The sequence below is a fragment of the Gadus morhua genome, chromosome 3 (assembly GCF_902167405.1).
Source record: "Gadus morhua chromosome 3, gadMor3.0, whole genome shotgun sequence".
Classification (NCBI taxonomy): domain Eukaryota; kingdom Metazoa; phylum Chordata; class Actinopteri; order Gadiformes; family Gadidae; genus Gadus; species Gadus morhua.
The window spans coordinates 22794951-22807110 of NC_044050.1; the positions used below are offsets into that span (position 1 = coordinate 22794951).

The 12160-nt window shown below is 42.9% G+C and overlaps 1 protein-coding gene across 1 annotated transcript; it reads left to right on the plus strand.

Moving 5' to 3' along the window:
- The first annotated feature begins 8279 nt into the window (after positions 1–8279).
- Positions 8280–10852, plus strand: LOC115540791 (type-2 ice-structuring protein-like). The gene is made up of 7 exons (XM_030352368.1): positions 8280–8285; positions 8637–8766; positions 9360–9407; positions 9495–9586; positions 9711–9835; positions 10099–10198; positions 10488–10852. Exons 1-7 carry the CDS (start codon positions 8280–8282, stop codon positions 10545–10547), a joined length of 561 nt encoding a protein of 186 aa, XP_030208228.1. The 3' UTR covers positions 10548–10852.
- The last annotated feature ends 1308 nt before the right edge of the window (positions 10853–12160 follow it).

A 12160-nucleotide genomic window follows, 5' to 3' on the forward strand; every position in this document is an offset into this window, starting at 1 on the left:
AAAATACCATAACAAGTGGTGTGTCCTATTCTCAGGGTTTAATAATACAATTAGATACTGGTTTGGAGTCACTGGGTCACATGGCATGGAAGCTATTGAATGAAATATGATCATTCCTGCATATTAATATTCATATAAAATAGAGGAAGCACTAAAATACCATAAAAAGTGGTGTGTCCTATTCTCAGGGTTTAGTTCTACAAGTGGATACTGGTTTGGAGTCACTGGATCACATGGCATGGAAGCTATTGAAAGAAATATGATCATTCCTGCTTATTAATATTCATATCAAATAGAGGAAGCACTAAAATACCATAAAAAGTGGTGTGTCCTATTCTCAGGGTTTAGTTCTACAAGTGGATACTGGTTTGGAGTCACTGGGTCACATGGCATGGAAGCTATTGAAAGAAATATGATCATTCCTGCATATTAATATTCATATAAAATAGAGGAAGCAATAAAATACCATAAAAAGTGGTGTGTCCTATTCTCAGGGTTTAGTTCTACAAGTGGATACTGGTTTGGAGTCACTGGGTCACGTGGCATGGAAGCTATTGAAAGAAATATGATCATTCCTGCATATTAATATTCATATAAAATAGAGAAATCACTAAAATACCATAAAAAGTGGTGTGTCCTAATCTTAGGCTTTAGTTCTACAATTGGATACTGGTTTGGAGTCACTGGGTCACGTGGCATGGAAGCTATTGAAAGAAATATGATAATTCCTGCTTATTAATATTCATATAAAATAGAGGAAGCACTAAAATACCATAACAAGTGGTGTGTCTTATTCTCAGGGTTTAATAATACAATTAGATACTGGTTTGGAGTCACTGGGTCACATGGCATGGAAGCTATTGAATGAAATATGATCATTCCTGCATATTAATATTCATATAAAATAGAGGAAGCACTAAAATACCATAACAAGTGGTGTGTCTTATTCTCAGGGTTTAATAATACAATTAGATACTGGTTTGGAGTCACTGGGTCACATGGCATGGAAGCTATTGAATGAAATATGATCATTCCTGCATATTAATATTCATATAAAATAGAGGAAGCAATAAAATACCATAAAAAGTGGTGTGTCCTATTCTCAGGGTTTAGTTCTACAAGTGGATACTGGTTTGGAGTCACTGGGTCACATGGCATGGAAGCTATTGAAAGAAATATGATCATTCCTGCATATTAATATTCATATAAAATAGAGGAAGCACTAAAATACCATAAAAAGTGGTGTGTCCTATTCTCAGGGTTTAGTTCTACAAGTGGATACCTGGTTTGGAGTCACTGGGTCACGTGGCATGGAAGCTATTGAAAGAAATATGATCGTTTCCTGTATATTAATATTCATATAAAATAGAGAAGCACTAAAATACCATAAAAAGTGGTGTGTCCTATTCTTAGGGTTTAGTTCTACAAGTGGATACTGGTTTGGAGACACTGGGTCACATGGCCATGGAAGCTATTGAAAGAAATATGATCATTTCTGTATATTAATATTCATATAAATAGAGAAAGCAACTAAAATACCATAAAAAGTGGTGTGTCCTATTCTCAGGGGTTAGTTCTACAAGTGGATACTGGTTTTGGAGTCACTGGGTCACGTGGCATGGAAGCTATTGAAGAAATATGATAATTCCTGCATATCAATATTCATATAAAATAGAGGAAGGAATAAAAATACTATAACAAGTGGTGTGTCCTTATTCTAAGGGTTTAGTTCTACAATTGGATACTGGTTTGGAGTCACTGGGTCACATGGCATGGAAGCTATTGAAAGAAATATGATCATGTCCTGCATATTAATATTCATATAAAATAGAGGAAGGAATAAAATACTATAACAAGTGGTGTGTTCTTATTCTAAGGGTTTAGTTCTACAATTGGATACTGGTTTGGAGTCACTGGGTCACAGTGGCATGGAAGCTATTGAAAGAAATATGATCATTCCTGCATATTAATATTCATATAAAATAGAGAAAGCACTAAAATACCATAAAAAGTGGTGTGTCCTATTCTTAGAGTTTAGTTCTACAATTGGATACTGGTTTGGAGTCACTGGGTCACATGGCATGGAAGCTATTGAAAAAATACTGCAAGTATTTTGTATTGATATATTTACGTGAAGTAATTTATTGACGGTCCCTAAATCAGTTTCCAGCGATTCACCGCGAGGCTCTGCGAGGTGCGCTAACCGTTCTCCTGCTGCTATTGTCGGGCAAATCTCCGGGAAGTCGCAGCTGGAACTGGACTGAATATCCGTCGAATATCCAACCTAAAACTAACTTCACCACGGTAACAGCACCCTGTCTGTAGGGAGGCAGCGCCCTAACTGGGCGCATCCAAGGGCCGTAGGTCCGCACCCGGGGGCCATAAAGGCTGGTCCTTCCCTAGTTTCCCGTCAGGCATCCATAAAGACTTATCTTATTCGGATGTAATGACGTTGAGGCCGCGATAACCGTTGGGATGTCTGAGGAAAGCTCCAGCTTTCAGTGAAGATGTTAGCGATGAGCTGACGATGTTTGGAGGAGGGTGGTCCTCTCATCGCCACTGAGAATCAGGATATCTGTTCAAGTCTATTTAATAATGTACTGACAAACTAAGAAACACTATTATTCTAGTTGCTGATACTTAATAACAAATAAATAATACATCTCACAAAGGACGCAAGATAACAACATCGAAGTAGGAAGAGGGCCTTGATGCCCGCGGCCGGAAATCCGATCGATTTTCACCGACAAAGACTTTTGTTTTTGTTTTGATTGAGTGACCCATATCTAATAGTGAATAAAATATATATTTTTATAGTGAACAAAAAAGTGTTTAACAGTGAATAAAATACTGTTTAGCAGTGAATAAAATAGTATTTCGTTATGAATAAAAAGGTGTTTAATAGGGAAATTGGTAATCATGTTGAGTATGGAAGTAATATTTTATTTTTGTTTCATATTTTTTATTATTTTCTTAAACACAAAACAAAACAACAAACAAAACAATCACAAACCTCATATACATACATCACAAGATAACAAAACTCACAGGACATAACCAAACAATACACAGTACAACAGGGGGGGGGGGGGTAGCAGATCCATAATATTCAATCAATTAATTTCAATGCCCAGTTTCTCAAATGAAGTCCTATAAAGTCTTAATTAAATAATTAATTAAAATCCATAGACCTTCATCTCCACGGTCTAGATCATTGAGGAACGAGGTTGCACGTTCCATTGACAGGAGATCCATAAAGTGTTTTAACCAATTGTCAGTGTTAGAGCAATTTGGTTTTTGTACCTTCCAATTCATCATAATGATTCGTTTAACCGACATAAAGGCTAAAGCTATAATGTGTTGCATAAGAGTTGCCTCAATATTTGCTGCTCTCCTGCCAAAAAGGCAAATTAGTGGGCAGAGTGCTATTTTCACTTTCAGAATATAAGACAAGTTACAGATCACATCTTTCCAAAATCTCTTTATTGAGGGGCCATTCCACAATAGATGTATCAATGTTCCTGCCTCTCCGCAACCATGCCTACACAAATGGGAGAGGGATTTGTCCATTTTCATTAATCTGCTTGGTAGTATGGAAGTAATATTGAGTAATGACAGAAGAATATGATGTGTGATGGTGTCTGTTGGGACTTCATATTATATTGCAATCAAAGCTAAGACCAAACTTATATTTGACCAAATGTGTATTTTATCACTTTCTTGTTATGTTAGCTTTACAACAGATAATCAAATAATTTGTTCAAACTAGTTCAGCAGACGCTAGTGCAGGTATTAATAGTAGGCAGTAGGTTTTAAACTTCTGGACACACAGGTAGTAGAATGTATATAGTTTTATTAGTGGTCGTGCAGAATAGTAACTTCAGAGATAGGATGTCTCATGAAGTGTGTTCTAAAACTGTTTGGTTGGAACATCTGGATGAAGAGCAGTCAGCACCAGCTCCAGATGTGAGCGACACTCCTCGGTGGGCTAGCAGCTGGATCTCATCTCACAGATGTAGGGGAAGAAGTTGTTGCAGCGGTGGTTGGACCATCCCTTGTTCCCTGGGGGACAGAAAACACCCTCAGCATCTTCACCACCTTAAAGAACCACCCCAGCATCTTCATCCCCCGACAGAAACACCCTCAGCCTCTTCATCACCTGACAGAACCACCCTCAGCCTCTTCATTCCCTAACAGACCCACCCCAGCCTCTTCATCCCCTAACAGAACCACCCCAGCCTCTTCATCCCCTCCTCCCCATCATGACCCCCCATCATAACCACCACCACCACCACCTCCTTGGTTCTGCATGCTGTGCTGCATTGTGTTAGTTCTGGTGACGGGTGGGTCTACCTTCCGTGTTGATGAGGAGACACTGGTTTTCGCTGGGGGAGGACGTCGGACTCCGTATTGACATAGTCGAAGGGACTTCCGCCCTCCCACCGCCACTCACCCTGCAGCCAATCACATGGCAGTTACCATCAGCCAATCACATTCAGTTGCCGTCAGCCATTTGTGTGTGTGTGTGTGTGTGGTGTGTGTGTGTGTGTGTGTGTGTGTGTGTGTGTGTGTGTGTGTGTGTGTGTGTGTGTGTGTGTGTGTGTGTGTGTGGTGTGTGTGTGTGTGTGTGTGTGTGTGTGTGTGTGTGCTGACCAGGAAGTGGTATCCCCCCAGCCAGGCGAAGGTGTGGCCTCCTTTCTGGGCCAGGCGCTGCAGGTAGTGGTACTCCAAGGCGCTGTGGGCCGATGCCAGGCTGCCCTCACGCTCTGCACATAGTCTCTGGAGCAAGGCATTCACACACACAGTATTTGTTATCAGTTTTACAGTTGCAGTATATGCCAGCATGTAAACAGGTGCAGCATTTGTATGCAGGTTTACAGGTGCAGTACACATGTAGCTTGTACCTCTGCTGTGCCCCAGCTTGCAGGATTGTTCTCCAGGTAGAAACAGTCACCACGGAAATTGTCCCAGCCGTCAGGCAGAAGTTGATCCGCTCTGAGGGGGAGACAGAAGGGTTGGTCCGGTCCTGTAAGGAGCTCTGGGTGAACAGTGTTCATGTGTGGCGTCCGAGAGGCTTCTCACCTGCACGAGTCCCAGCTGAACTGGTCAGAGCTGAACTGTTGCGTGCTCCTGGAAGACAGACTCGAGGGTTAGTGGACAGAGAGACGACAGATCAATTCCACAACTCACACTTCACTGTTTAGAGTCTACCAATCCGTCTGTCTGTCTACCTGTCTGCCTGCCTGTCTGTCTGTCTGCCTGTCTACCTATCTGTCTGTCTTCCGTCTCACTGTATGTCCTTCTACCAGTCAGTCTGTTTACCTGTCAGTCTGTCTGCCTGTCTGTCCGTCTTTCTACCTGTCTTTCCGTCTTTCCGCCTGCCTGGTTGTTTTTCTCCCCGGCAACAGCCTGGTTCTGGTGATCCAGGATAAGCCCGACTAAGCGAGTGCAGGAGTGTTTATATGTTCTCCCTGATCTGGAAAAGCTCTACAAATAAACACGATCCAGGGAAGGATGCGCAGCATTCCCTTTGTGACTACGCCACACATGGTAATGGTACAATAGACAATTTAGAAAAGTCACACCTGTGTTAACATCTGTAGCAGGCACACGCTAAAGGCTTCACAGCAGGATCGGGACAACAAAGTCCTTTGGACACATGATATTAGTAGTGGAATGTTCTAGTGAAGCGAGAGACGGCGCGCCGTTCACCAGAAGCCGGGGGACTGACCTGGAGCCGCTCCGACGGCCAGCACCCCCCCGAGGAGAACTAGGGCGAGAAGACCCCTCATGACCAAGAGGATGATGTTCAGGAAGCTCTGGATGAGGAGGAGGTAGGAGGAGCAGGTCTGAGGAGCAGGTCTGAGGAGCAGCTAAGAGGTCGTAGGAGCAGGCAGGAGGGAGATGTACCTGTTGCAGGTGATACTGGTGTCAGGACAGTCCACTCTTTATATACAACTCATTCATGTATCGTCACCGGAATAAAATATCGTGGACGCCTCTTCATTGAGGAAGTGTTGGGCAACACTGTGTTGGATTGTGACTCAAACATCTCCACACCCTGGAATTCTGAAGACTCAGAAGGATGTGGAATTCAGATTTATGGAGCTGCACTAGAAGGAAGTAGTTGCTTGACTTGACTTCCTTACTTATTCACCAGAATTCTGATAAACTCGTTCATTAAAAACAACAGAGCATATAATTTCGTTACCACATTGTTCCCTAAATTCTAAGATAATTATGTCCTTAATTAGAAAAACAAGAGCAGAATCTTCTTTTTGGTGATTCGGCTCACACAGTATAACCTACAGACCACACAGAACAAGGGAGACAACAAGTCTGACTGGACATACACAAAATACATCACATTAAAACTAGACACATGCGTTAATAGATAGATAGAAAGATAATTAAATATGTTCTATTATTTGCCTTGCGGAGCCAGCCAATCCCGTTCGCGTATGCAAATTAGCCATGTGCGCCTAAGAAAGACGTAATGTTGAGAAGTCATACCAAAAACGGATAGCAAGTGAAAGCTAAACCAGACTGTATCACTCACATACTTTGGGTCCATTCTAACTTGTGGTAATAGGCTAGGCTTTCTATCTTTGCAGTGACTGAATGTTGATGATAAAACGGATTGTTTTGCATAAGACGAGTGTCTGCCACTGTGCGTGTGTCCTTTCCGGCTTCGGCATACTGCATGGTGATGAAGGCCTTGTGGTTAGTTGTGGTCTTAGGGGAGCAGCATAGCCTTGGAGATGGATAAGTTGGAGTGATTTTGTACGGGCGTGCGAGAGTGAGAGAGCACACCCGCCGTGGTGATGTTTGGCTTGTTGTGGGCTGTCTCTCAGCATACGCCCGTTTGGACAACGTGCTTTGTGTATGTGTTTCAATCAATGTACATCTGTCTGGTCGGATTTGCGGTAGGTTGATGGTTAAATAATGTCACACCACGATCGGTTTATACTTGCAGGCACTCATTTGCAAGTGCACTGATTGCGCGGCTGATAGTTAGCGTGGCTAAGTTAGCCAATAGCTAGCATTTTGCCTTCTATTTCTAGATCTTCTGACTAAGTTTACCGGTACTTAAGACATAATCGCTGTCACTAGATATAAAGAAAACGTTGACTATCCCGCGGTGCTATTCACTAACAGTAAAAAATAAATAAAAGTGTCGTATTGTATGCACTGCTGTTCATTGACTAGCTCCAGCGCTCGTTGCTGCTTTGCTAAATGATAGCAACTCTCCACTCATTCTCCTCTGACCATGCATTTAATTGGCAGTTCCCGGCAATTCTTCATTCGCCCTCTCACGTCTGACGAAATTCGAAATTATACTGCTGTGGGCAATCATGCATGTTATTTGTGGTTCTTGCCACCTTACGCTACGGCTACACCAGACGCGGAAATTCACTCGTGCGGAAATAGAACGTTCACCAAGCGGAAAATTCTAAATTAAACCGGCTACACTGGACGCGTTAAAAATGGCTCCTTTATCTTTTTTGATCTCTGTATTACTAGGGTCCAGTTCAATAGCTGCTTATAGTATAGAAGTATAGTATAGAAGTTACTCACCAGTTATGCCAACTGCCTCCGAAACAGCTCTCCATCCGGCATCTCTTTGACGTTTATCCTTATATTTCAGGTCACTGTGGTCGTAAAGCTGTAGGCCTACTCGTTTTTCAACTTCATGAATTAATAAATAATCATCCATTCTTGAAACTATCAACTATCTAGGCCTACTTGCTATCTATATACTTACAGTGTCTACGTAGGCCTATACTATATATCTTATACACTGTCGTCTTCAAACAGAAAAGTAATGTTTTAATCGTTAAAACGTTAAATCTCCATAGTAACAGCTCTCGAGGGTTTTGGGAAATAATCAGATTTATTGATACCCTCATTATTCACAGCAAAATATATAAAGTATGTGAGTGATACAGTCTGGTTTAGCTTTCACTTGCTATCCGTTTTTGGTATGACTTCTCAACATTACGTCTTTCTTAGGCGCACATGGCTAATTTGCATACGCGAACGGGATTGGCTGGCTCCGCAAGGCAAATAATAGAACATATTTAATTATCTTTCTATCTATCTATTAACGCATGTGTCTAGTTTTAATGTGATGTATTTTGTGTCTGTCCAGTCAGACTTGTTGTCTCCCTTGTTCTGTGTGGTCTGTAGGTTATACTGTGTGAGCCGAATCACCAAAAAGAAGATTCTGCTCTTGTTTTTCTAATTAAGGACATAATTATCTTAGAATTTAGGGAACAATGTGGGTAACGAATTATATGCTCTGTTGTTTTTAATGAACGAGTTTATCAGAATTCTGGTGAATAAGTAAGGGAAGTCAAGTCAAGCAACTACTTCCTTCTAGTGCAGCTCCATAAATCTGAATTCCACATCCTTCTGAGTCTTCAGAATTCCAGTGTGTGGAGATGTTTGAGTCACAATCCAACACAGTGTTGCCCAACACTTCCTCAATGAAGAGGCGTCCACGATATTTTATTGTGGTGACGATACATGAATGAGTTGTATATAAAGAGTGGACTGTCCTGACACCAGTATCACCTGCAAACAGGTAACATCTCCCTCCTGCCTGCTCCTACGACCTCTTAGCTGCTCCTCAGACCTGCTCCTCAGACCTGCTCCTCCTACCTCCTCCTCATCCAGAGCTTCCTGAACATCATCCTCTTGGTCATGAGGGTCTTCTCGCCCTAGTTCTCCTCGGGGGGGTGCTGGCCGTCGGAGCGGCTCCAGGTCAGTCCCCCGGCTCTGGTGAACGGCGCGCCGTCTCTCGCTTCACTAGAACATTCCACTACTAATATCATGTGTCCAAACGACTTTGTTGTCCCGATCCTGCCTGTGAAGCCTTTAGCGTGTGCCTGCTACAGATGTTAACACAGGTGTGACTTTTCTAAATTGTCTATTGTACCATTACCATGTGTGGCGTAGTCACAAAGGGAATGCTGCGCATCCTTCCCTGGATCGTGTTTATTTGTAGAGCTTTTCCAGATCAGGGAGAACATATAAACACTCCTGCACTCGCTTAGTCTGGCTTATCCTGGATCAGCAGAACCAGGCTGTTGCCGGGGAGAAAAACAACCAGGCAGGCGGAAAGACAGGTAGAAAGACGGACAGACAGGCAGACAGACTGACAGGTAAACAGACTGACTGGTTAGAAGGACATACAGTGAGACGGAAGACAGACAGATAGGTAGACAGGCAGACAGACAGACAGGCAGGCAGACAGGTAGACAGACAGACGATTGGTAGACTCTAAACAGTGAAGTGTGAGTTGTGGAATTGATCTGTCGTCTCTCTGTCCACTAACCCTCGAGTCTGTCTTCCAGGAGCACGCAACAGTTCAGCTCTGACCAGTCCAGCTGGGACTCGTGCAGGTGAGAAGCCTCTCAGACGCCACACATGAACACTGTTCACCCAGAGCTCCTTACAGGACCGGACCAACCCTTCTGTCTCCCCCTCAGAGCGGATCAACTTCTGCCTGGACGGCTGGGACAATTTCCGTGGTGACTGTTTCTACCTGGAGAACAATCCTGCAAGCTGGGGCACAGCAGAGGTACAAGCTACATGTGTACTGCACCTGTAAACCTGCATACAAATGCTGCACCTGTATACATGCTGCATATACTGCAACTGTAAAACTGATAACAAATACTGTGTGTGTGAATGCCTTGCTCCAGAGACTATGTGCAGAGCGGGAGGGCAGCCTGGCATCGGCCCACAGCGCCTTGGAGTACCACTACCTGCAGCGCCTGGCCCAGAAAGGAGGCCACACCTTCGCCTGGCTGGGGGATACCACTTCCTGGTCAGCACACACTCACGCACACACACACACACACACACACACACACACACACACACACACACACACACACACACACACACACACACACACACACACACACACACACACACACACACACACACACACAAATGGCTGATGGTAACTGCCATGTGATTGGCTGATGGTATCTGGAATGTGATTGGCTGATGGTAACTGCCATGTGATTGGCTGACGGCAACTGGAATGTGATTGGCTGATGGTAACTGGCATGTGATTGGCTGCAGGGTGAGTGGCGGTGGGAGGGCGGAAGTCCCTTCGACTATGTCAATACGGAGTCCGACGTCTCCCCCAGCGAAAACCAGTGTCTCCTCATCAACACGGAAGGTAGACCCACCCGTCACCAGAATAACACAATGCAGCACAGCATGCAGAACCAAGGAGGTGGTGGTGGTGGTGGTTATGATGGGGGGTCATGATGGGGAGGAGGGGATGAAGAGGCTGGGGTGGTTCTGTTAGGGGATGAAGAGGCTGGGGTGGGTCTGTTAGGGAATGAAGAGGCTGAGGGTGGTTCTGTCAGGGGATGAAGAGGCTGAGGGTGTTTCTGTCAGGGGATGAAGATGCTGGGGTGGTTCTTTAAGGTGGTGAAGATGCTGAGGGTGTTTCTGTCCCCCAGGGAACAAGGGATGGTCCAACCACCGCTGCAACAACTTCTTCCCCTACATCTGTGAGATGAGATCCAGCTGCTAGCCCACCGGAGGAGTGTCGCTCACATCTGGAGCTGGTGCTGACTGCTCTTCATCCAGATGTTCCAACCAAACAGTTTAGAACACACTTCATGAGACATCCTATCTCTGAAGTTACTATTCTGCACAACCACTAATAAAACTATATACATTCTACTACCTGTGTCCAGAAGTTTAAAACCTACTGCCTACTATTAATACCTGCACTAGCGTCTGCTGAACTAGTTTGAACAAATTATTTGATTATCTGTTGTAAAGCTAACATAACAAGAAAGTGATAAAATACACATTTGGTCAAATATAAGTTTGGTCTGAGCTTTGATTGCAATATAATATGAAGTCCCAACAGACACCATCACACATCATATTCTTCTGTCATTACTCAATATTACTTCCATGCTACCAAGCAGATTAATGAAAATGGACAAATCCCTCTCCCATTTGTGTAGGCATGGTTGCGGAGAGGCAGGAACATTGATACATCTATTGTGGAATGGCCCCTCAATAAAGAGATTTTGGAAAGATGTGATCTGTAACTTGTCTTATATTCTGAAAGTGAAAATAGCACTCTGCCCACTAATTTGCCTTTTTGGCAGGAGAGCAGCAAATATTGAGGCAACTCTTATGCAACACATTATAGCTTTAGCCTTTATGTCGGTTAAACGAATCATTATGATGAATTGGAAGGTACAAAAACCAAATTGCTCTAACACTGACAATTGGTTAAAACACTTTATGGATCTCCTGTCAATGGAACGTGCAACCTCGTTCCTCAATGATCTAGACCGTGGAGATGAAGGTCTATGGATTTTAATTAATTATTTAATTAAGACTTTATAGGACTTCATTTGAGAAACTGGGCATTGAAATTAATTTATTGAATATTATGGATCTGCTACCCCCCCCCCCCTGTTGTACTGTGTATTGTTTGGTTATGTCCTCTGAGTTTTGTTATCTTGTGATGTATGTATATGAGGTTTGTGATTGTTTTGTTTGTTGTTTTGTTTTGTGTTTAAGAAAATAATAAAAAATGAAACAAAAATAAAATATTACTTCCATACTCAACATGATTACCAATTTCCCTATTAAACACCTTTTTATTCATAACGAAATACTATTTTATTCACTGCTAAACAGTATTTTATTCACTGTTAAACACTTTTTTGTTCACTATAAAATATATATTTTATTCACTTTTAGATATGGGTCACTCAATCAAAACAAAAACAAAGTCTTTGTCGGTGAAAATCGATCGGATTTCCGGCCGCGGGCATCAAGGCCCTCTTCCTACTTCGATGTTGTTATCTTGCGTCCTTTGTGAGATGTATATTATTTATTTGTTATTAAGTATCAGCAACTAGAATAATAGTGTTTCTTAGTTTGTCAGTACATTATTAAATAGACTTGAACAGATATACTGATTCTCAGTGGCGATGAGAGGACCACCCTCCTCCAAACATCGTCAGCTCATCGCTAACATCTTCACTGAAAGCTGGAGCTTTCCTCAGACATCCCAACGGTTATCGCGGCTCAACGTCATTACATCCGAATAAGATAAGTCTTTATGGATGCCTGACGGGAAACTAGGGAAGGACCAGCCTTT